The sequence below is a fragment of the Erinaceus europaeus genome, chromosome 2 (genome assembly GCF_950295315.1).
Source record: "Erinaceus europaeus chromosome 2, mEriEur2.1, whole genome shotgun sequence".
In the NCBI taxonomy this organism is placed as follows: domain Eukaryota; kingdom Metazoa; phylum Chordata; class Mammalia; order Eulipotyphla; family Erinaceidae; genus Erinaceus; species Erinaceus europaeus.
This window is the reverse complement of record NC_080163.1, coordinates 122816196-122843297: the sequence shown is the minus strand read 5'-3', so window position 1 is coordinate 122843297 and position 27102 is coordinate 122816196. Positions and strand designations below refer to the sequence as shown.

General features: G+C 39.7%; 1 protein-coding gene across 3 annotated transcripts in view; it reads left to right on the top strand.

The window, feature by feature from the left end:
• The window catches only part of CDH13 (cadherin 13), a 1263374-nt gene that overhangs the window by 1093751 nt on the left and 142521 nt on the right, over window positions 1-27102 (top strand). For all 3 annotated transcript variants that reach the window (XM_060185111.1, XM_060185110.1, XM_007528362.2), the window contains one exon: window positions 12135-12275. In XM_060185111.1, coding sequence (XP_060041094.1) covers window positions 12135-12275 — 141 coding nt within the window. The remainder of the gene's footprint in view (window positions 1-12134; window positions 12276-27102) is intronic.

The following is a 27102-nucleotide window of genomic DNA, read 5'->3' as shown; positions in this document are numbered from 1 at the left end:
CTATGTGTCTTCTGACACACTTTGACTTCAACCACACAAATGGCCCTGTCTCACCAACTAACCAACTGACTTCCAAGCTTTTCTTCCCTCTCTCAACTCTCTCCCTTCACCGTTACCCTTCAAAACTGCTCCCCAGCCGACAGTAACCTGAAACAACATAAAAGGACACCATGGTGGCCTCCCAGTTGCGCCATACATACCAGAATCTGCGGAGAACATCCCCTGCCTGTGGTCTGGAGCTGTGTATGTATGCTTTATCTTCAGCCAAACTGTTAGCTTTATGAGGGCCAAGAATATATTTTACACTTTTTGTTCCCAGTGTCCTGACCAAAACCAACTTTCAATTATTACTGAATGATGGCATTGATAATATTTTTAGAATAGTCTCCCATCATCCATGGAAATCTGTTTCCCCTTTAAGAGCTTATTTCTGGTGCTGTGTGGTGGCATGCCTGGTAGAACAAACACAGTGGCATGTGCAAGCACCTGAGTTCAAGCCCCTGCTGCCTGCCTGCAGAAGGAAACTTCATGCATGGTTGAGCAGTGCTACACCTGTCTCCCCTTTTCTGTTTCTCTCCCTCTTTATTTCTTTCTGTCTTTAAGCCCCTGTCAAGAAAAGAAAAAGGGAAACATGGCCATCCGGAACAGTGGAGTCATGCAAGCATGGACCCCACATTTTTTATCTTTTATTTATTTATTTATTATTGGATAGAGATAGAGAGAAATTGACAGGGGAGGGAGAGATAGAGAGGGAAAGAAACAGAGAGAAACCTGCAGCCCTGTTTCACCACTCATGAAACTTTCCCCATACTGGTGGGGACAAGGAGCTTGAACCCAGGTCCTTGCGCATTGTAATGTGTGCACTTAACCAGGTGCTCCACTGCTTCGCCCTGAGCCCACATTTCTAACCCAGTCATAAGACATGCCCTCAACACTTGACTCCTTAGTCCTTCATCCAGCCAATGTCTATAGTAAACATCCTTTTCTTAGTAAAACCACAGAACTCCATTCTTCCTCCAGCTTTCTCCACCAAGATTCTCTGGGTGTTGGCCCCACTCCCTAAACATCACTCCCCTTGTGTGCTGGCTTCTTTTCAGATCATATAAATCTTTCCCCTTTTACTAAGCATGTTTCCCTTTACTTATAACTACTGTCTAGCACAATGCTGATTGCATAAGTGTGCTCAGTAAATGTTTAGGAAGTGAAATAAGTTCAAAATGTCTTCCTGGGCCCCTCTACCTCTGACCCCCTTCACATGATTGTCAATCGGTGCCTCTCCAATAACACACCTAATCAAGCCTTACCTACTTGCACTTTATTCAGCTATCTAAAATGTAAATGCACCAAATGCAGGGTATGTATCACTTATCACATCCTAACCTCCTTACTTGAACCTATTAGATACTATATAAATGCTTCAGTGAAATCAAAATGAATGTCAAATAGTTGTCACCTTGGGCCTGTAGGCAGTGATTTTTCCAAGTAGGTTAAGAGTGCCACTGGCACTTTATTTACTCAAATTCATCAGTAAAGTGGGAAGATGTACACTTTGCCTGGAAATGTTTTATTTGATTTTGGTGTCTCTCCACCTGAAATCTATTACTTAAGTAATTCCAGCTGCGTATGTCTACAAGGCAGGGTTTATTTCCTTCATTGCTTCCCCCACCCTGCTGGCTTTGTCAGCAACCAGTAAATCTGGGGAAATGAGCCCTGCCTTCTCCCTATCCACTAGACCCCAGACAGGAATGAAAACACAGCAGGTGACAGCTAGGACATGAATGCTCACATTAGCACTGAGAAGATAGAGGGAAGAAAAGCCTGAAGACAAACACAAGTCAAGTCAGACCAGGTTCGCATTGCTGTAAGGGAAGATGGAAGAATGCCACAAACCCTCTCTATGGTGGGGGAAAGACACATTTTATGAGGGAATGTGTTGCAGCTCCTGCCGGATTTATGGACTGCCTATCCGCACTGCTACATGGCCAGAGTGGATAAATCACATTCCAGACAGACAACAACTCGTTCTGCTTCAGATAATGTTTTCACCAATCTGTTTGCAATATTTATAGAGCAGGTGTCAGGTGCAGCTAACCTGGAGAAGAATGTGGCCCTGCTCCCTGCTCTGACGCCATCTTCCATGCAGTCTTGCTTTATTCAGCTTACCTAAGTAAACCTGATGAATAGACAGACAAATTAGAAGATAACTATGCTACAAATTTTATGCTAATATTTCTCATTCACAAGGCCTTAAGACAAGATAATTGTTGGAAAGAATCTTACAACTTTCCTTGACTCCTGAAGCGCAATTATAAGCTGGTGTCAGTTCTCACTGGCTCATAATCACTGGATGTGTATGTCTTTCCAGCTTGCACTCAATGGCAACATATTAGTATCATGAAATAAGTCATGGTACAGACTTTAAACTACACAAATTTGAAAAATTACAGTTGATGAGAAAACTCTATTGTAAGACACTTATAGGCACACCTCTCTATAATCCACTGCTTTTTAAAAAGAAGCACATGTCTACAGTTAACTAATTAATGAGGATGTGCTTTACTAGGCACTAAATCCATGACTAGAACATAGAACTCTAAACAAGGTAAGGTACCTGACTTCATAGACTACTAGTTAGCCAAGAGAAAATGAGCAAAAGCAATAAATAGTACTTCACACTGTAGTAAATTACATATATATATATATATATATATATATATATATATATTCCTTTTTGTTGCCCTTGTTGTTTTATTGTTGTAGTTATTATTGTTTGCTGGGGTAGCATCACGAGCGGGAGACCAGGAACTCATAGCAGCATGGTAATACAATTCTTTATTGATGCAGGAGCCCCAGAGTCAGGAGTGAGCACAGCGGGTTAAGCCACATGGCGCCAAACCGCAATGGCCACCACCTGCTCTGCACACCAGCCCTTCTCCAGGTGGGGACATGGGAGAGAAAAGAGAGAGAAACCGGGAACAGAAGTGGGTTTTATGGGATAAAACTGGAAGTGGCAAGATGGCTAGGAAGGGGGGTGGAGAAAAAAAAAAAAGGCACACTGGGAACTTCCTTAGCTACTATTGCTATGGTTTTAGCTGGCGAGAATTAGCAATACCCTGAGAGGATAATGTGGTGGGGAGGAGATCTTTAGTCATTTATAAGACAAAGCAGAAGACTGGTATGTAGATAAAGGGACTGACCATACTAGCATAGGGTGGTTTGTGGGCCCTGCCTAACTCAACCACAGCTGCACAATTTCCCGATTGTTGTTCTTGATGCCATCATTGTTGGATAGGACAGAGAGAAATGGAGAGAGGAGGGGAAGACAAAGAGGAAGAAAGATAGACACCTGCAGACCTGCTTCACCTCCTGTGAAGCAACTCCCCTGCAGGTGGGAACATTGTGGTAAATTCTAGGGGGAAAATGTAGTAGCTATCAATTGCTACATAACAAACTACCTCAAAACTTAATGACCAGGAGCCAGGTAGGAACCAGGGGCTTGGAGTCACCTGTTTGAGGGCACACATTACAATGTGCAAGGGCTGACTTCAAGCCTCTGGTTCCTACCTGCAGAATGGAAGGTTACCAAGCAGTGAAATAGGGCTGCATGTGTGTGTGTGTCTCTTCAAGTCCTGCTTCACTCTCAATTTCTGTCTCTATCCAATGAAATAATTACATAAAAAATAAACAAATTTGGAAGAAAAAAAAAAACTTAGTGACCTGAAACAGTCTTCTGTGTGCAGGATATTAAGGCATAGTTGATCTGTATCATCTAATCAGATCCTGAAAATTCACAACCCACACAGTCCAAGTCCAGAATCTACAATTTCATCAGAAAGTTTGGCTAAGACAAGATCTGCTCCTACATCCTGCAGTGATCTTTGTATTGAATAGTAACCAGTTCCCAGAGTACCACTCAGTCTCCTGCCATATTTTGAGATTTTCCAAATATTCTACTAAATGGTAGCAGCAGCCATCCAGTGAGCTTTTACACAAATCAGACTCTGTACTTACCACTTTGCTCTACTTACATGACCTATTTTAGTGCTCACTTGCCCTCCAGTCTACAGTGTTCAACCTGTTTTACAGGTAAGGAAACAGAGGCAATGAGAAATTTAGTAACTTGAAAAGAATCACCCACCTCCTAAGTGGAGTCAAGGTGACACTAACGGGTCAAATTGTGTTGATCCTCCCTACATGTCAAACACTGTTACCTCAGAGTCAGATACCCTGTTATGTGGTACAGTCCCTTTCTTCATGGAGCTTCATTGTTGTGAATAAGAACCATTGCAAATGAACAAGAAATCACCTGGAGAAAGAAATAATAGAGGTGAAGAGATCAAAGAGTATGAAGAAGTGAGGTACATGGAAATAAATCTACACTGAACAAAATGTAGAAAGGAGAAGAATAGTTCTGACAAGGCAGGAGAAAAAAAAATTGGCTCTTTGTGGGTTAATAGCAGAACCTTTTTCCATATAACATTTATTCGCTGATTTCCCCCCACAGCTACCATTATGCTTGTTATTAGTGATAAATGTTCCATTAAATGCATACTCGTATAGAAGTCACTGTAGCTGCGCGAAACATTGAGGGTCCAGTGATCGATTATGTGCCATATTTAATGACACAGCTTGATTCTTTTTTTCCAAGATGAAATGTTTGGTTTTCACATCAGTGTGATCAGTGAACCTGGCCTGGTTCTGTGGAGATACTCCTGCAGCTTTCTCTTAGAGACACACCATCTTCCTTTTGTTTCCAGGCTATATATTAACTGGTAGCTAGTAGACACCCAGGAGGAGCGAGCAAATGTAATAGAAATGCATGACTGCAGATTCAGACCAGGAGAACAGCTTGAGCCTCTTAGATATGTCTTACAGATCAGATAACTTAAAATAAAATCAGAGTAGCCAATTTAATTTGCCCAGTTTTGACACAGTGTATTTCTTGGTCAAAAATAAAACTATCTCCTTGAGCTAGGGTTCCCCAAAGTACACACTGTTCTCTGAGAATAAATGACTCTGGTTTGGAAGTGCCACTGATATGCCCAACCCTTTGAGATATAATTTAGCTCAGGGAAACAGTAATATATCATCATTACAATAATGAAAGTAGATTGCCCAACTTATGTGCTGAGTGCTGGCTAGGCATTGGGGTCAAAGTCACAATCCTTGACCTTGGAAACTTTGTCCATTACTTAAGGAGGTTGTAAATGGCCATTCAAAATAAAACAGTATGTATAGCCTTCACATTAGTCAAGCTAGGCTAGGCACTGTAATAGACTTCCATAAGTCTTTTAATTTTTTTAATCTTTATTTATTTGCTGGATAGAGGCAGTCAGAAACTGAGAGGGAAGAGGGTGATAGAGAGGAAGAGAGACAGAGAGACACCTGCATCACTGCTTCACCACTTGTGAAGCTTTCGCCCTGCAGGTGGGGGCCAGGGGCGCTCGAACCTGGGTCCTTGCACACTGTAACATGTGCGCTCAACCAGGTGCACCACCACTGGCCCCTTGAATTCCATAAGTCTTAAGAAATAACCTATTTCTTGTTCATATCACAGTCTGAAGCAGGTCAGCCCAGGTATTCTGGGGCATGCGGTCATTTTCAGATTCACATATCTTCCAATATGGGAAAATAGAAAACATAGAGGATTATGTGGGAGAGCTAATGAGTGGGATTTTTCTTCACTTCTGCATAATTCCATTAGCCAGATGTGGCCACACAGGTTCATCTTAGAATTAACTGTGGGAGACATCTCACCCAGTAGAGAGAGAACAGGCTTTACCAAGCATGAGCCCTGTGTTTATGGGTTTGAGCCCTGGGTTTATGGGTTCCAACCTTGGCACCTCATGGGAGAACCATAGATAGTATCATGGGAGACTTATGGATGGTGGGATAGTATTATGGTATCTCTCCTGTCTCTGTCTCTGATTCCCTCTTCTCTCTCCATCGCTACAGTTAAAGAATCAAGAAATTGGCCCAAGGAATAACACTCAGCCATGGTGCAAGCTGAACCCCAGCACCACATTATATTTAAAAAAATTTAAAAGGAAATAAGCACTGATAAACAAGAACCTCATTCTCATGGCAGCTTTTTTTTTTTTTTGGTACAACTGGTACTAATCTCGGTCAGCTTTGGTACAGAGAGAGAGAGAGAACCCTATGCATTGATACAACAGTTGTTTCAGAATAAAAGAAAGAGCTAGAGTTAGGAGTCTTCCCTATCCCAGGCCTTAGTAGCAGAGCTCTTGTCTTCCTGGTTCAAGCAGCTCTTCAGCATAATTCAGCCCAGAAGGCTCTTCCTAAAGGAGTTGAGCAGACCATCTCCCTTCTGAGCCTTAGGCAATTGAAATAGAAACAAGTCAAAAGAGGGCCTAGGAGGTGCACCTTTCTGAGGGAGGACACTTGGGCATCCTACCATTCCTTATCTCAAGTAACAACAACTGGAAAGCTGATTGTACACACACACACACACATACACACACACACACACACACACACACACACACACACCTTCAGTCTGGGCAGACAGGAGAGAGAGAGGTAAATTTCCTCTCAAAATACTGAGGAAGTTAAAAAAAAAGAAAAAACCTCTTAATTGGACCTCAGAGTATTGTGAAGGGAAGCAAGAGGCTATATATACAGTGTATTCTCTGTGTGATGATGTCTGGTTTTGTATTTCATCTTCTAGAACCTGATTGTCCCAGGTAAGGGTATGAATTACTGTGAGTCAGCCAGCCAGAGAGAGAGCAGGGTCCTCATTCTCTGTATCAAAGCTTCTTCTCAGAGAATAAAGTAACTCTGATCAGCCTAGATGAGTCTTTTGGGGAAGAGTAGCAAATTCAGAGTGATCTGCCAAGAGTTCAGAAATAGCATATATTGATGTTTCAAGTAAGAGTGACTGCAAGAATTAGAGAATAGAAGACAACTTCATGTCAGTGGCTCAGATATGGGGAAGAATAGATCAGAGGTGAGTGACAAGGGGATCCATATAGCATTTTTTTCTAGGTCTGTTTCATTTCAAAGAAGGTTGCTTTTTATTGTTTTTTTTTTTTTTTTATTCTTTGTTTCTTTTTTCTTTTCTTAGGATCGAACCTGAGATTTTTGGAGCCTCAGGCATGAGATTCCCTTTGCATAACCATTATGCTATCTACCCCCATTATTATTTCTTGTTACTTTTGTCATTATGAAAGCAAAATTGTGCATTATGGAAAAGCCCGAACCAGTAAGGATTAAACCAATGCCCTGGAGGCAGGGGGCTGCTTACTTAACAGTGGTTATGTAAATAGAATACAGTGTTAAGCAGGGGGGATTAACCCAATGAAACAGAAGGGGTCAGAAGCAGAATTTAGAAGCAGACCAACACTGATCTCTCTCCCCTCTCTCTCTTTCTCTAGCTCTCAAGTAAATTAATCTTTTTTAAAAGACAAAACCTGGGGGCTGGGTGATGGCACATCATGTTAAACATACATACTGTGATGCTCAAGGAACACCCAAGTTTGCGCTCCCACTTCCCACCTATAGAGGGAATCCTTCAGGAACAGAGAAGCAAGTCTGCAAGTGTCTTATCATTCTCCCTCTCTGTCTCCTCTTCTTTCTCAATTTCTCTCTGTCCTATCAAATAGAAATATAAAGATAAATAAATAAATACAATGGCCATCAGGAGCAGTGGTTTGCTGGTGCCAGCAGCAAGCCCCAGGGATAATCTGGGTGGTGAAAAGAAGAAAGAAAGAAAGAAAGAAAGAAAGAAAGAAAGAAAGAAAGAAAGGAAGGAAGGAAGGAAGAGAGAAAGGGAAAGAAGGGGAGAAACTTTAAAAAATAAATGAAAGTGAAAATTTAGAGATAACTCAAGTAAATTTGATGGAGACATACGCTGGACTATATAGAGACTATACATACACATGTACATAGTGAATAGGAGAAACAAAGTAAACATCAAAGTAGTAATAAAATTTACTTCTTTTAGAGTTGGACAAGGGTGGAGGAAAATTCTCACTTTAGAAATGACTATAATTGAATATATCTCAATAATAAGATCATTTTTAATGGTAAACTTCATTTTGCCAGAAAATTGAGACTTTTGGAACATTCTTCTCAAACCTTGTAATTTATCTTCTTAGTAGTCTAATTGACTCATTGTGGTAAATTAATCAGCCTATTTCCCATTGTACTCATACATTTTTGCTTACTTCAGGAAGTAGGAATTGCCTAGTTTTCTTTTATTATTTATAAAATGTGTTGAACTACAAAAGACTTAAGACAAAGTGCCCTTCATTTATAATGCCATAAAAATTTGAACAAATCTCGGCTCAACTGTGACTATATTTTTGCTGCAAGTATATTTGCATATAGCTGTTTTCAACCTTAAATTTCACAATTTCTTTCTTTGAAGAAAAGAACCTTACTTTTCCACCCTGATTTTCACAGAATCAACTTCCAATTCAATAGATACATAAAGTAATGAAAGAAAAAATAATTATGTAACATTTTATGGGGAAAAAATAAAGTGTTTCTGTGGAGGGGAAAATGTTAAAAGGAAAAATAATGTATTCATGCAATGATTGGAATGCTATCTTGAAGAGGCTATTGTGTGATACAGTAGCTCTTATGCGTTCTTGCAAATAACCAGATAATTGATCATAGCTTTAGTTGCCATATTAGTCAGAACTCCCTTGTTACTGCTCACTCAACACTGAATTTAAATGCCTTTTAAAAATGGGGGAATTTATTGTCTCACAGACCTCACAGGATCTGAGGGGTAAATTTTGCTTTCAAAATTTGCTATAAAAGGACTTAAAACTAGTAGAAGAATCCCACTGCTACCTCTCAGTTCTAGTTTATGCTAGCTTCTTAGGTTGACTTTCTCTGTGAGATCGCAGATAACTGCTTCCAACTATATCTTATATCCTACCTCCATTAACCTAAGAGTTCTCAAGGAACTATATCCAGAAATGGACTTTCTCTCTTAAGTTGTCTAGCTGGGGATACTGTGCTTATCATAGAGCACAGGAGGCCATGATTGGCCAGGCCTGTGTCAAATGATCATCACTACATTAGGTGGAGTCAAATCTACCTGAACTCTGCCTATGCTAAGAGTGAGACAGATATGGCTGGGGAGACAGCATAGTGATTATGCAAATTACTTTCATGCCTGAGGCATTGAGGTCCTAGGTTTAGTCCCCAGAACCACCGTAAACTAAACTGGAGCAGTGATCTGCTATTCTATCTCTCTCACATAAAAATAAATCTGAAAATATTTCAAAATAAATAAATAAATCTTTAGTGATTAGGTGATACACCTGGCTGATGCACATGTTACAATGTACAAGAACCCAGGTTCAAGCCCTCAGCCCCCACCTGCAGGGTGGGAAGCTCCACAAGCAGTGAAACAGTACTGCAGGTGTCTCCCTTTCCCTTCTTTCTCAATTCTCTATGTCTCTATCCAAAATAAATACTAAATGCAATAACATTTTTTAAAGAGTGAGGCAGTTTCCCTCAAAGGAATGATGGCCTAGAATTATGGAAGAAGCAATGGATTCTGAGGAGATGAAACAACACAAGCCCACTAGAGTTAGTGCCTAAAGAAATATATCCTGCAGTGTGTCCACTTAGAGAGAAATGGATCTGGTCAATGATTAGCCGCCATAGAACCATACTCACCCCCCAGTGTATGTCTTAGGACACAATGAACCATTCATTTGGAGGGAAATCATGCCTGAGATCCTAAACTGAACATTCTGCTTGTGTTGGCATGAAAATTGCTAAGACTGTTAGAAATCAATATTGAATGAATAGAGTCTTAAAATGCTCATATCTTTGACTTAGTAGTTCTACTCCTTGGAATCTATCATTCAAGAAAGTAGCTCAAAGTATATTAAAAACTTCCTGAGTACAAACATGTACTGCTGTACTATTTATTTATTCTCTTTTGTTGCCCTTTTTGCTTTATTGTTGTAATTATTATTGTTGTTGTCACTGTTGGATAGGACAGAGAGAAATGGAGAGAGGAGGGGAAGACAGAGATGGGGAGAGAAAGATAAACACCTGCAGACCTGCTTCACCTCTTGTGAGGCACTCCCCTGCAGGTGGGGAGCCCGGGGGCTCGAACCAGGATCCTTCCACCAGTCCTTGCACTTTGTGCTACATGTGCTGCTTTACTACTTTAAAGATTTATTTTGGGAGTCGGGCTGTAGCGCAGCGGGTTAAGCGCAGGTGGCGCAAAGCACGAGGACCGGCATAAGGATCCCAGTTCAAACCCCGGCTCCCCACCTGCAGGGGAGTCGCTTCACAGGCGGTGAAGCAGGTCTGCAGGTGTCTATCTTTCTCTCCTCCTCTCTGTCTTCCCCTCCTCTCTCCATTTCTCTCTATCCTATCCAACAGTGACAACAACAATAATAACTACAACAATAATAACTACAACAATAAAACAACAAGAGCAACAAAAGGGAATAAATAAATAAAATAAATATAAAAAAAAAGATTTATTTTGCTTCTTGCATATGAGGGAGTTTCACAAGTAACAGCAGGAAAAGAAAGAGAGAGAGAGAGAGACCAGACAAGAGCAGACACTCTGACATATGGAGTTCTGGAGATCAAATCAGAAACCTCAGGCATACATCTCCAATACTGTGCCAGTTGAAATATTTCTCCAGCTTCCATGAAGTATTCTTTTAACTTTTAATGTAATATAATTATTATTAGTGATTTAATGGTTGCTTACAAAATCATAAGAATAGTGGGTATATATATATACACAACACCGCACCCACTATCAAAGTTCTGTGCCCCCCATTACTGTTATAATTCTCACAGTCCAGAGACAGTTTGACTGCCCCACCTCTTCTATCCCTCTTCCTCCTCCTCCTCTTCCTTCTTTGATTTTTGTCTTCTTTTTTTTTTATCATTGTGGTTATTATTGTTGTTGTTATTGAGGTCCTTGTTGTTGGATAGGACAGAGAGAAATGGAGAGAGGAAGGGAAGACAGGGGGGAAAGAAACATAGACACCTGCAGACCTGCTTCACCACTTATGAAGCGACCCCCTCCTTCAGGTGGGGAGCCGGGGCTGGAACCAGGATCTTTACACTAGTCCTTGCACTTCACACCATGTGCACTTAACCTGCTGCACTGCCGCCTGACCCCCTTTTGTCTTCTTTTCTTCATCTTCTTCTTGACAAGTTCATGTCTTTCATTTATCAATATTCCACATCCTGTACATATCTTTTTGAAGTTTTATTTTAAAGTCAAAACTTTTACAAGATTATAAATAGCCTAATAATAGTAAAATAAATTATAAGTTAGATATATGACTATATTTATAATAAGCATATGATTATATTATTAAAATGATATCATTGAATTATGTTGCTAAAGGATATTTACATGAAAAATTATAATAAGTTTACCACAATGTCTTTTATACCAGAAAATGCTCATCATTTCCTATTTTCAAAAACATGCTATTTTATTACAAAAGTAAAAAATGTTATACAAGCAATTAGACCAGGCTAGTGATAGGTATATTCAAAGACACTCAGGAAGATTTTAAAAGATCTGACAGTTTGTTACTTTCATATAGACTAGCTTCAGAATTTATGACAAGGAGTGAATTCAGTCCAGTTTGTCACTGATAGTAAATAGAAAGCCATTTATTGTAGGCTGATGATTTTCCAATTTCAGCTACTGAGTAGATGGCATTTCAAGCTCCTCCTTCAAATGATTTTTTAAAATAATTCAATGCCCAACCAACCAATTGTTCAGTAAGGTTGAGTTCCTAAAGCTGCCATCGTTGTGCTAATTTCATCATTCACCTTAACTTCATTTCCAGACCCGTCTCATGAGGTCACTGTGAAATGACATGTATAATGTAAAAACAAGTATTAATGTAAAATAAACATTAATCATGCAACATGTCCCCAAATGCAAGAAATGAAAGATTCTGGAATGTGTCAAATGTCTCCTTAAACAAAAGCAGCAAATAGATTCTGTTCCCACAACCTGAGAATAGTGGTCCGTCTTATTTTGGAGAGATTCCAAACACGCATACATTTACACAAAACCAAAGCACACACTTGCCATCTCTCCACAATTTTAACCCAGGTCTAAATGCCATGTCCACTGTTGTGTTTTTCCTTTATAGACTCTGGAAAACCCCAAGTATGAACTGATTATCGAGGCACAAGATATGGCTGGAATAGATGTTGGATTGACAGGCACGGCCACAGCGACAATCATGATCGATGACAAAAATGATCATTCACCAAAGTTCACCAAGAAAGAAGTAAGTTCCTGCTGAACCTTGCAGTCACAACTATGATTGCTGATCAATATTATTTCCATTTACTACAGCCCTGTTGGCTCCGTTTGCAAAATCAAAGTATTCCTTTGTGGGAGAGAGGACCATGTTTTTTCTGAATGCTTTTTCACATCTTTATCTTTTATAAAGCTGAAAATACCAGTGCATTGTGAGAACAAAAGCACTGAATCTTGTTAAAGTCCATAAGAAAATAATTTTTAACGTGAAAGTGCCATTTTCATAGTTCTATCAGAATTATTTAGTGCTGAGTTATGTGAGTCCCATTGTGATTTTAAAATAGCAGTAAGTGTTTTTTTCTTGCAAGTACAGATTGAGAGGCCAGACAGAACAGCAGCAAAAAGGTAAAGCAGATTTTCTTGGCAATAACAAGATGGCCCAGGAGCTTTTAAATAATAACCAAGTTAGCTTGTCTAGGAGGGCCATTATTTATTCTCAGCTCCTACACTTTTATGATTATGGATCATGGTTGTTGACTCCTATTTATTCCAGTGGAACAATGTTTTGGGATGATCTGAGTACACAAGATGACATTCAGTTACTGGATTTGTATCCAAACTAAGATATTATTTGACTATGCATCTTATGGAAATGTACTAATTTGACTATTTCTCCAAGGGTCAAGGATATGCCTGGGGTATAATGTCTCTTCTACTCACCAAGAGCACTGGAACAGTAATAACAGTTGAGACTTTACTGTTTGTCTACCTCTATCATCCAAAGCCTTTCCACCTTCTATCATTATACTAGATTTCCTTAACCACACTTTTAAAATTCTTTTTAAAGCTTCTTATTTATTTATTTTTGTTATTTTTAACTTTACTTTCCATGAGAGAACAGAGAAATAAAGAGGGAAGGGGGATGAGAGAGAGAGACAGAGACAGAGAGAGAGAGAAACTGCTTTACCACTTGGGAAGCTTTTCCCCTGCAGGTGAGAACTGGGGGGTTGAACTCGGGTCTGTGTGCATGGTATTACATGCACCACTGCCCAGCTCCTCTTTCACCACTCTTTACCAGTAAGGATACTCATTCCAAGTTCAGAGAATATAGATAACTGTTCCAAGGTCAATAGACCTTGTAGCTTAGAAGTTCAGTCAAGGGAGTTGGGCGATAGTGCAGCAGGTTAAGCACAGGTGGCGCAAAGCGCAAGGACCAGCCTAAGGATCCCAGTTTGAGCCCCTGGCTCTCCACCTGTAGGAGAGTCGCTTCACAGGCGGTGAAGCAGGTCTGCAGGTGTCTATCTTTCTCTCCCCCTCTCTGTCTTCCCCTCCTCTCTCCATTTCTCTCTGCCCTATCTAACAATGATGACATCAGTAACAACAATAATAACTACAACAACAAGGGCAACAAAAGAGAAAATAAACAAATATTTTTTTAAAATTTAAAAAACAATAAAATAAAATCTTTAAAAAAAACAAAAGAAAGAAAGAAGTTAAGGCATTACAGCACAGGACGAGCATTCCTAAGGACCCAGGTTTGAAACTCAACACCACCATATGCCAGAATTGAACAATGCCCTAGGCTTGCTTCCCCCCCCCCATAAGCGCTTATAAAATTAGTAAGTCTTTTTTTTAAAAAAAAGAGTAAATAGCAGGAATAGGATGTGACCAAACTCCTTATGAGGCATGCTTTTGGCTGCAATAATTAGCTTCCTCGCTTGTGATGTGTCCCATCCTCCCACCCCAATCTCAGGAATGCCAGGACAACCCCAGATGGTTCAGAACAAGTGGACCTCATAGTCTCCTGCTTCCAGTAGCCTCTCCACCTCAGCAAACCTTCATTACTATCTGCTTATTATCTCAGAGACTCAAGATTCTAACCTCCAAACGGTAGAATCCATAGTCATGAACCCACAGTCAAGGAGTTCAACAGGACTCTGTTCTATTACTCCCATACAATAGCTCTACTGCTCCTGAAAGAGTTCATACAGATAGCATTATTCCCATTTCCCAAACTAGTTTTTTTCTTTATTGGGGATTAATGGTTTACAGTCAACAGTAAAATACATTCATTTGTACACATGTAACATATCTCAGTTTTCCACATAACAATTCAACCCCCTCTAGGTCCTCCTCTGCCATCATGTTCCATGACCTGAACCCCCACTCCTACCCCAGAGTATTTTACTTTGGTACAATACACCAAACCCAATCCAAATTCTGCTTTGTGTCCCAAACTAGTATTTCAAGGAATAGTTACATGAGTGACACTTTATAGGACAGGCAGTGGATGGCGGGGTGTGGGGGTGGGGGTGAGGGTGGAGGACTGGAGTCGGGTGTGGGGGCAGATTTCAAGGTCAAACAGGTATGAGTAACATGGAATTGATTTATTTTATTGTGATATTTTTAATAATATTTTGTATTTCTGTAGAAGTGTGGACATAGTATAGGGCTTCTCAGATTAATTTGAGCTGGGAATAATTTTTTCCTGGACCACTTTATCATGTTTCATGGAGCCATGGAATATTCATTGAGATATTGACTTTTTCATAGATTTCTTCTGAATTTACTTTGCAAAAGAAGTTTTGAGAAATGTCTTTTCAGGCCTCCTGTCCATATTTAACTGTGTTGCTTGAAGTTTTGTTGCTGAGTTATATGACGTCTTTATATAGCTTAGATATTAACCCTTTCTCTTTCTTTAAACAAATACTTTTAGTATTGATTTAATAGTGATTTACAAGATTACAAGGTTATAGAGATACACTTTCACACCATTCCCACCACTAAAGTTCTATAGTTCAGGGGGATTGGGAGGTAGTGCACTGAGTTAAGCACACAAAGTATGAAGTGCAAGGACCTGTGAATTAGAAAGAAAACAGACCTAAGTTTTTAGTGGGGTCTAAGTTAACCTCAAGTATTTTGCATTTATTTGTTTAAAAATTGTAATAAAGGTTGTCTTAGGAGACAATTATCTTTTATCATATAGACAAAGACAGAGATAAGAGATAGATATCTCTTAGCCAATTGTATATAGTGTTTCTATATACATATATTGGTAAATGGTGACTGCATATACATATATTAGAAATAAATATACATACACATATAATATACATATATATGGCATATACTGGCAAGTGTTGACAATAACACTGATGCCTTGTCAGAATAAATTAAAAGATGGAAGAGTAAACCTTAGTTACTGTCTCTTGTATATGTCATATTTTCCAACAGTGTAGTTGAAATGAATATATTTATCCAATAATTCAGGATTTCATGCAATATATTGAGTCATGACATGCTTTTCTGTTTCTCTATGAAAAATTCAAAATGACTTTTCCAACAACCCAATATTTAATCAATTTAAATGAAACTTCTTCTATGTTTATTTCCCTTAGCAGAGTGCTCTAAATTTAGATCTGCTTGTGTCTAAACACTGACCACATAATTATACATTTTTTTGCTCAATAAAGATTAATTCAGAACACTAACCATATATTTCTTACAAGAGTGAACCCATTTCAATTATCTGAGCCAAGTGATATTTCTGGAGGATGGAGCTCAAGACATTATGCAATCAGATAAAATTGTAAAGGAGATTAAATGTTATTCCAAATAGTCCATACCCATCTCCCATGAAGCTTTTTATAGTCATCATGGTTGAATATGTGAGCCGTTTTCCTGTGATGCTGTGAAATCATAAATCTGATAGTTTCCTATGTGGCTAAAGTTTTAAATAAAACAAACATACTGTATTAGAATCTTGATCCCATATTTTTTTACAGTGTGCTGGAAGGATCATGATGTATAAGATGCCATCAGATTCCAAATGCACAAAGAGTAACAGTGCTCCAATTACATCAGTTCCTGCCCCCCCACCTTGTCCAGGTTACCGCCTTGTCCAAGGACTCTGAGGAGCCATGTGTTGCAAATTGCATCCCCAACTTCCATCAGATAATTAAAGAGAGGTTAGCACACAGAACACCCTCGCTTCTCATCTATCTTCACTGGGGAAGAGTGAGTTCATTGGTTTCTTCTCCAGCACCAAGGTCATAGATAAACATAAAGTCATCAACTAAATCTCCTAGTTTTCAATTTTCAGAAATACTTGAAACACTAGCCCTACAGCCAAATTTCTTGAGAAACATTTGTGTAACTATAAACAATGTTCTATAAATAGAAACCATCAACAGAGCAAGATGCTTCCAACTAAGGAAAAGGTTGTATCTGCGTTCCCAGTTGTAATTGTTCAGATACAGCAGGATAGGAAATCCTATGTTGCCTAAAATGGCCATGCTGATTAAAAACTGTATCTATGATGTCAAAAACTCTAGATTTTCAAATGGAAAAAATATATAATGAACTCTATCTGTTTCTCCGAGTCTCTTTCAGAGGTAGATTAGACAGCCAGATGATTTATTGCATTAATCACTCCTTCATAATTACATTCACCATGCGTTGATCCCCATCATCCTCCTGCAAACCTCTATGCAAATCCTGTGCCTCTGCAAGCCTCTAGAAATGCTCAGAGGGTCACCTGCAACTTTGTGGCTGTGAAAGCAATTTTTTTTTTTTTACTGTAGCTGGAAGAGTCTCACCACCAAGTCACTCCATAGCACAGAGGCCCCAGAAGACTGCATCCATCTGCTTCTTTTCAAAGGTCGACTACTCACACTAAGAGCAACAATCCCAAAGCTCTAAAGCATCCCCCCTCCCCATTTTTTCTTTAGCTCCAAGAAGATAGGTTTACAACACCTCCAGGGTAGTTCACAGAATGAGAATATAAGCATTCAGAAAAACAAAACAAAACAAAAAAAAAAAAGAGCAACAAAAGGGACCATGCTGGAAAATGAAATTCCCAAACCCACACTGTGCCAGGAAACCATTTCGTGTTAAAAAATACATATATTAGAAATAATATCATTGGTCTTTCGTGTGGCTAAACACTGCCTAACTTTGGCTCAGAGTGCACTAAAACACTATGTATTCCCCAACATGCCAAGCTCTGGCAGGCCTCAGTGACACCAAGCACTCTGTCCTGCATTCCCCAAGTCATCTTTCCCTTCTCTTGTACCAGCCCCAACAGCCTGATACTTCTTCCTCTTTCCCTTCTTCCGACACAGTGCTGTCATGCTGCCTTTTTTGCATAGCAACATTAAGTGTTGCTTTTTGTTTCCTTTCTTATTGGTGATTTAACATATTGTAAGAGGATAGGGGCATAATGCCACACCACTCCCTCCACCAAAGTTCTGTGCCCTCACTGTCCTCCCTCCTCCCATGATAACCACCACAGTTCTCCCAAGGTCTTAGATATGGGTTAACTATATATTTTTTCAAGTTCCTGTGTTTCAATTCTCTATATTTCATATATGAGTGAATCAACCAGTAGCTGCCCTTTGCGTCATTACTTACTTCACTGAGCATAATCATCTCCAGTTCTATCCATTTTATCCCAAAGGATACAATGTCATCTTTTTAAATTGCTGAGTAGTAGTCAATTGAGTAATTTTGGCTATTGTAAATAGTGCATCTATGAACATAGGTGTGTATATTTCCCTATGCCCATGTTCAGCAGGGAAGCAATTACAGAAGCCAGACTTTTCACCTTCTGCATCCCACAATGACCTTGGGTCCATATTCCCAGAGGGATAAAGAACAGGAAAGTTATCAGGGGAGGAGAGGGGATACGGAGTTCTGGTAGTGGGAATTGTGTGAAGCTGTACCCCTCTTATCCTGTGGTTTTGTCAATGTTTCCTCAATGTTTCCTCAATGAGGAATATGCTTAAGGCAGAGGGCAAGTCCCAGTGACACAAAATGCTACAGCCAGAAGACAGGGCCTTACAGTGACACAAAAGCCATCAACAACCCTAGGGTTATCTACCAGTCAAGTTTTAAAAAAGAAAGAAAGAAAGACAACAGAGAAAACTCAATGCTAATAAATAATACATAAAAGAATCATTACAGCAGAGATAGGCTGGAGTTATTCTGTGAACATAAAACTAGAAAATACCCCATAGCCTCAGAGGCTTGTATAGATTCATTTCTTCTGAATGAAATTAAACAGAGCATCGAAAAAACTGATTTTATATATTCACTTGTTTCCAAATTAAAATCAACTTCAGATATGATGGAATATCAGTATCCCCAATCTTGGCAATTTTTTATTGACCTACCAAGATTGAGAAAAATAGCTTTTTGTGAGAAATACCTTCCTAACCCTATCTTACCTGAGTTTGTTTGCTTTTGCCACTATGTTGTCACTGGTGATACACTATCCCACTTTTCACAGTGGCTATTTTCTCATCTTTTTTTCTCTTGATAGTGATGAGACACACAGAGAAAGAGAGAAAAAGAGAGAGGGGGGAGAGAGAGAGAGAGAGAGGGAGACGAAAGACACTTGCAGCACTACTCCACCACTCATGAAGCTTCCTCACTGTAGATAGTGCTTGAACCCTCGTCCAACTTTGTGACAATGTGTGCCCTATAGGTGTGCCACCACCCGGTGCTTATGTCTATTTGTATATTGAGCACTTCATCACAAGATCTGATGTTTTTCGTAGTCCACCCATTAATTCATGGGCTCACCATCAAATGTGTTCTTACTTTGCCAGGTACTGTGTTATGTTGGGATGCAGTGATATGGACAGAACAAACATAATCCTGACCTTATGAAGTGACAGTCTAAAAAGCAATGGGGGAAACCACCATAAAAGAGTTATATAATGTTTTCTAGCAACAAAACAGAAAGGTATGAAATCATCACAATGGGGACTATGTACTCTGGAGCTCACTGAGGTCATGAGGATGTGACACAATGCCTGTATGGATGACCCCAGGGCTACACAATAAAGTACCACACACTTGTATGGCTTGAACAACAGTTTCTCACAGTTCTGCAGACTGAAGTCTAAGATGCAAGTGTTGACAGATTCTCTGAGAGAAAAATCTTTTTTTTTTAATTTAAGAAAGGATTGATTAACAAAACCATAGGGTAGGAGGGGTACAATTCCACACAATTCCCACCACCCAATCTCCATATCCCACCCCCTCCCCTGATAGCTTTCCCATTCTCTATCCCTCTGGGAGCATGGACCCAGGGTCATTGTGGGTTGCAGAAGGTAGAAGGTCTGGCTTCTGTAATTGCTTCCCCGCTAAACATTGGTGTAGACTGGTCGGTCCATACTCCCAGTCTGCCTCTCTCTTTCCCTAGTAGGGTGTGTCTCTGGGGAACCGGAGCTCCAGGACACATTGGTGGGGTCTTCAGTCCAGAGAAGCCTGGCTGGCATCCTGATGACATCTGGAACCTGGTGACTGAAAAGAGAGTTAACATACAAAGCCAAACAAATTGTTGAGCAATCATGGACCCAAAGCTTGGAATAGTGGAGAGGAAGTGTTGGGGGGGTACTCACTGCAAACTCTAGTGTACTTCTGCTTTCAGGTATATACTTTGCAGTAGTTTATGGATACGTGTGAACATATGCTCTCTCTCACAGAAACTGGTGTATATCTAGGTTTTGGGACTTTGTTAGAAAGTGAATCACCTGCGATGGAATTAGAGTATACTGTTCCTCTACCATTATGCACCAGGACCTGAAAGCCCCTCCACCCCACCCCAAGTCCTTTACTTTGGTGCAATAATCCAAACCCACTTCAAATTATGCTTTGTGTTTCCCCTTTCTGTTCTTATTTCTCAACTTCTGTCCCATATTAATCCTTCTTTTTCTGGTCTATCTCAATTAACAGAATTCCTTCAAGCCCCATCCAAAATGAGGTGAAGCAAGTGAATTCACCATTCATACTAGCAGAGTAGTATTCTATCATGTATATATACCACAACATTCTCAGACACTCATCTGTTGTTGGACACCTAAGTTGCTTCCAGGTTTGGGCTATTACAAATTGTGCTACTGTGAACATAGGTATACACATCTTTTTGGGTGGGTGGGTGTGATTCCTTAGGATATATCCCCAAGGGAGAAATTGCAAGGTCATAGGGTAAGTCCATTCCAGGCTTTCTGAAAGTTCTCCAAATTTCTCTTCACAGGGGTTAGACTGACTTACATTCCTACCAGCATTCCAGGAGGGCTCCTTTGCTCACACAACCTCTCCAGCATTTGTTACTATCATTTCTGATGTATGACATACTCATAGGGCTAAAGTAGTATCTCATTGTTATCTTTATTTGCATTTCTCTGACAATTAATGACTTGGAGCATTTTTTCATGTCTTTTGGCCTTTGGGATTTCTTCTATGGTGAATATTCTGTTCATATCCTCTCCTCATTTTTAGATGATGTCATTTGTTTTTTGTTTGTTTGTTTGTTTGTTCATTTTTGTTTTGTTCTTTGGTTGCTGAGTTTCCTGAGTTCTTTATGTATTTTGATTATTAACCTCTTGTTTGATGTATAGTATATAAAGATTTCCTATTCTGTAAGGAGTATCTTTGTTTGGGTGGTGGTTTCTTTTGCTGTGCTTTTCAATTTTATATAGGTCATTGGTTTATTATTTTAGTCTTCCTCACAATTAGAGTTGAATAATTGAAAATGCCTATAAAATTTTGATGGAAAAGAATTCTGCCAATATTTCCCTCTAAGTATTTGATAATTTCTGGTCTAACATCCAACTTATTGATCCATTTGGAGTTTGGTTTTGTGTGTGGTGAAATGTAGTGATTCAGCTTCAACCCAATTTTCCCAACACCATTTGTTGAAGAGACTCTCCATTCTCCATTTAATAGTTTGGGTCTTCTCATCAAAAATTAGATGTTCATAGGTAAGAGGCCTTATTTCTAGGCATTCAGATCTATTCCACTGGTCAGTAGGTCTATTTTTTTATTTCAATAACAGGCAGTTTTGATTACAATGGACATATAATAAGTTTGAGATCTTGTAGAATGATGCATCCAATCTGTTCTTTTTCTCAAGATTGCTTTGGTAATTCTGGGTATTTCCTGCTTCCAGATAAACAGTTCTAGCTATGGCAAGAATTTCCAACACTATGTTGAATAGTAACAGTGATGGTGGACAGCTTTGTATATCATTTGATCTATATGAGAATGCTTTCAGCTTCTCACCATTGAGTTTGATGCTGGCTATAGTTTTGCTATATATGGAATCCACTTGATTCAGGAATTTTTCACCTATTACCATGTTTTGTAGTATTTTGGTCATGAATTAGATGTTGGATTTTGTCAAAGGCTTTCTCTACATCAGTTTAGGTAAATGTGGTTTTTATTTTATTTATATGGTGGATCACATTTATTGATTTTCATATATTGAACCATCCTTGCACCCCTGGGATAAATCCCACTTGTTCATGATGTACAATCTTTTTAACATACTGCTCTATCTGGTTAACTAGAACTTATTTCAATATTATAGCATCTGTTTATCAGGGTGATGCTAGCTTCATAGAAGATAAAGGACAGTATTCTGGAGTCATCAATATTTTGTAAGAACTTAAACAGTATAGATACTAACTCTTCCTTGAATATTTTGTAAAATTCAGTTGTAAAACCCTCTGAGTTTTGACTTTTACTGTTGGGGAAATTCTTGATAATTATTTCAATTTCCTTGGCTGTAACTGGTCTGTTCATGTTTTCTAGTTCCTCTTGGTTCAGTTTTGCATGGTTATAAGTTTCTAAGAACTTACAAACTTCTTCCAGGTTCTCTAACTTGGTGGCATATAGTTATTCATAAAAATGTAGTCATTTCTTAAGCATATAAAGTCATTCTGTATTCGCACCTGCCCCTTAGTCCAGCTGAGGTATCTGGCTCTCACTCCTGCACAGTGGAGGAAACTGACGCTTAGTAGAGTGATTTTTCTCCCAAGGTCACTGGGAAACTAGTCAGTCAGATTTCTGAACTTTACATCTCCTTTATAAATATATATATATATATATATATATATATATATATATGTTAATTAGAGAGATACTGGAAAGAAAGAGAGGGGGAGGACCAGACATCACTCTGGTACATACGCTGCCAGGAATCAAATTCAGGACCTCATGCTTAAGAGGTCTTTTATCCATTGTGCCACCTCCTGGACCATTTACATCACATTTTCCTTGCAAATGCAGTGTTATGTCTTGGTGTGGCAATTACCCCTTCAACAACAGCAGACATGTAGTGAACTCTCCAAATGCTAATGCAAACATCCAAAATTGCTTGCTTTTTTCTAGGCAGGGTTCAAGAGCTCCCTATGCCCTAGATGACTCACTCCTTCTCCCAACTCTGAGCTGTTATTGTCACACCAAAGTTCACATTGCTGAAGAAAGTACCCCATTCTCACAGCCCTGCCCTGAACTGCTCTTGCAACATAATAGCGTTAACTAGGCATTACCTCAGCTCCTCACCATTGGACCCTCCTGGGCATTTGTGCCTGTTCAGCCAAAGTAGTTAGATCCCTGTCAGCAGTCCACACTCTAGGAACCTGAACCATGACTATTCCTCAGGGAGAAGCCTTCCAGTTCTTCTCATTACACATGGACACCAGGGACTTGCTGAGAAAGGCCTCTTGTTTGTGACCTCTGGACTCAGCTGTACTGGAGCTTTCCTAGTGTTAACTCACTGCCCCCTCCTTCCTGATGCCTCATCTGTCTCTCTGTTCATCAGAACAATGTTTCATAAAATCCCTGGCTATAACTGTAACACACAGACAAATAACAATGTCCTTTCCTGGACTCAAAGGGCAAAGTCTCTTTTACTCGAACTCCCCTCATAATTTCTTCAAATTACAACAAAAGGAGTGAGCTTTTAATAGCCAGTGCATTCTTCTAAGGCTTGTATGTCTTACTGATAGGTCCATAGGGCAAGTATAGTAATAATTTATGAACAAAGAGGAAATGAAAAACCTTTTCATTCAAAAAAAAATATTTTTTGCCTCCAGGGTTATCACTGGGGCTTGGTGCCAACAGTACAAAAACTACAAATCCACTGCTTCTAACAGCCATTTTTCCCTTTTCTTTTTGCTAGGACAGAGAGAAAGTGGGAGAGGAGAGGGAGAAAGATAGACACCTGAAGATCTTCTTCACCACTTGTGAAGCATATTCCCTGCAGGTGGGGAGCTGGGGGGCTGGAACCAGATCCTTACAGGGGGTCCTTGCACTTAGTACTATGTGTGCTTAGTACTATATTGCTTAACCGGGTGTACCCGGCCCCAAAAACAACTTTTTAAAACTAAAAGTTATTAAGTGCTTATATGTGTGTTTAAGACATCTTAGCATATCTGCTTCTCACAAAAACCCTTTAACATAAATCTATTCTCTCCATCTCATAAATGAGAAAACTGAGGCATGATTAAGAAGCATGCCCAAAGTTATAGTGTGGTGGGCGGGGTGTCTACTCCCTTAACTCAGTTCTTGACTAGACTCGCTCTCTGAGTTTCTCCATGCTGTCTCTGCTGGTGGAATTCAAAATGAAGAAGTCAGTCCCTGACCAAGCTTGTCTTTTACTAGGATATTTCAAGAACCAATTCAAACAACCTGCATTAAACACAGCGCCAATCTTGAAAAGATACTGACATTTGAACTACTCATCCACATGCATATCTAATGTGAAATCTTCCCAACCACTACCAATAGTTCCTAATGATGCACCAATTATGAGATATCACAATTGAAATACAGGTTTTACTCACTAGAGAGTTTTGGGTAAAAAGCTATAAAGCAAGAAAAATGTTGGTTCATTAACTGAGGTCATTTTTATCCTAGTCTGCTATCTTCTATAACAATTTTTAAATCTTTTAAATTTATGGCTGTCATTACTGCAGTTCCATAATCATTAATGAGATAATGTGCTCCTCTAATCTTGCCGGTCTTTGTGCATTTGAGTTGCTTGTTCTGAGTTAGCTGGGTGGCATGTGGCCCCGGCTCTTTCATTAATACCTTCATTCGGGCTTGTCAAACATGGGAAGTAAGACAAAGACTAGAGATTTCGATAAATGAGCAGAGCTTTTCCGTCTTAAGGTTTAATAGAAGGACAGAAAATGAAAAGTATTGCAAGAGTGGTGCATCCCACAGATATATTCAAAGAGCTTTTGGAACATGATGTAAGGAAACAAACTTAGTCTGGGGTCTGGAAAGGTGAGTTCCAGAAGTGATTTTAAGTCTTAGCTTTGCCAAGTGAGTTGAGGAGAAGTGATACAGGGGCAACTCATTGAGATCAGAACAAGTGACCTGTACAAATACCCTGGGGCATGCAAGAAGCATTCAATGAATTAAGAAAAGATAAGTTTCTCCTTACAGAGTAAGCTTAGACAAGAGCAGGTGAGGCTTCCCACCCTCCTGAGTCAGCTCCATTAGCAGGCTTCAGAAAGCCATGTCACTCCTTTAGCCCTCAAGCCCCAGTGAGAAGCCCTGGCTCTCTGCCCCCTGTGCTTTTCCAGCTTTTGATGCTACTTCAGTCAGTTTTCTCCCCAGCATGTGCTCCATCAACACAAACAGTATCCAGTTCAGATCCTCCAGAATGGAGTTCCCTGAGGTCAGAAACAGCTTCATTTGTCAGTCTTCCCCCTTAAGCCAGAGATAAGTGTACACGGAGGAAGCACAAAGAATATTCATTGCATTAAATGAAATCTAACAAAGAGCACTCTTTCCCCCACAGCTCTGCAAATTTGAACAGATGCCTTTGCTACTCACCCCTGGATGCATGGTTTAACATCGGTTCGGTGAGGTACCGTAAGCCACTGTACCAGAGCCAGAACTGGTTGACTATCTGGCTTACAATGGCCAAGCTCTGGCCTCTCACATAATGGGTAGCTTGCCCTGTTCCTCAGAGGCAAGTCTTAACAAACCTGAGCAAACTGAATTGACCACTTATGCTAGCCTTATATAGAAATGGTCAAAATTCCTTTCTTCCTTCAGCTCCAGGAAATTGAAAAGACAGATCAATTAGAGTAAGGCTAAGACCAGAGGTTTAGTCTTTCCCCAAGAAAATCTGTTTTTCATTTCTCCAGTGAAAAGTCCTCTCCCGGCATTTGTTTTGCTATTAAGGTCAAAAACCCACTTTGAACTAGCATGAACAATTGTTACTTATCACTGGAAATGCATTTAAGCTGACGGCTTTACAATGCATTGGCACTTATCACTGAGCAATTCATAGTACTCACCTCTGTACAAAGATTCTCTCTTATATCTGGATATTCTCACTCATCACTGGGCACTGCATTTGGCACCCCTCAGTGGGAAAATAGAAGTGTTTCAACTTCATCAGTGTCTCTATCCAGGGCTCAGAATCATCAGGATACCATGTCTCACTCTGCTTCTTCCTCTGTGTTGGCTTTATTCTCTGACAGGTACTCTCCTTCAGGGATGTGAGATGGTTTCTGTTGATTCTGCGCTCATGCTCCCACAGCTTAAAAAGAAAGGAAGACCATCTACAACACTAATCACATAGAAAGACTTTGGGTGATTGCTTAGACTAGGTCACAGTGTCTTTGAGAGCAGACACTTGAGTGTCAAAGAATAATGAGATGAATAACTTAACCCAGGATCACATGCACATGTCTGGGAAACTTGGGAAGGGAAGTGCCACCGTAACTGACATGAATCAGATGGCATGACTCCCTGAGGAAGGGAATGTCCACTGGTCAAAGCTACATGTAAGACTTGCCTGAATAAGACCCTGTCCCCTTAGTCTGGTCATCATTAGCAGGGATTTGCAGAGACCACCTTGCTTCAACTGTGCAAGATTTGATCAACCTCTGTTTCCAGATCTGTTTGCATGACATTGCCTTGGTAGCTTGAAATTAACCAAAGTGGTAGAAGTGAGGGGTTGGGAATAACTAACACCACAGAAACTGGCACAAATGTTTTTGTTTCCCTGGAGAGTCAGTTTTTTTCTTCCTTCCTTCCTTCCTTTCTTTCTGTCTTTATTTATTTATTTATTTATTTATTTATTTATTTATTTATATTTTAATGTATTTATTTATAAAATGGAAACACTGACAAGACCATAGGATAAGAGGGGTAAAGTTCCCACCACCAGAGTTCTGTATCCCATCCCCTTCCTTGATAGTTTTCCTATTCTTTAACCCTATTGGAGTATGGACCCAAGGTGATTATGGGCGGGGGGGTGGGGCAGAAGGTGGGAGGTCTGGCTTCTGTAATTGCTTCCCAGCTAAACATGGGAGTTGACAAGTCAATCCATACTCCCAGCCTGTCACTCTCTTTCTCTAGTGAGGCAGGGCTATGAGGAAGCAGAACTCCAGGACACATTGGTGGGGTCATCTGTCCAGGGAAGTCCAGTTGGCATCATGGTAGCATCTGGAACCTGGTGGCTAAAAAATAATTAACATATAAAGCCATATAAATTGTTGATTAATCATGAACCTAATGGCTGGAATATTGCAAATGAAGATTTGGTGTCTCAGTTTTGGAAATAGCTAGTAGGTCTATTTTAGGTATATTGTTAAATAGCAAACCACTGCATGTAAGTTAGTAAGGTATCATGTTTCCCCACCTAAATATAAAGTGTACCAGGAAGAAGATCCCTTATGCTCTTTGTAGAGTCTGTTGTCTTGGAAGATGCCAAATGCTCCCAAATTCATTTATCTACTTCTGTGTTCTGAAGCCCATATGAATTTGTGTTGGAAGGTGGCCACTCATATCCTGTACAGTGGGAGGGTCTGTAAGTAATTTATTTTTTGCAGACCCAGTAATTCCATCTCCCTTCTTTTATTGGGATTCTGTGCTGATAGTGACTCTATTACCTTTTCACTGAGACAGAAATGTCCCTTCCTCTGCCTGCACTGGGATTTGTTGTGTAATACCTCCCAGATGTACTGAAAATAAGCTTTTATTCTCTTTGCAATTTCCACTACTCATATTCAATTATTTCAACTCATATTCCTCTT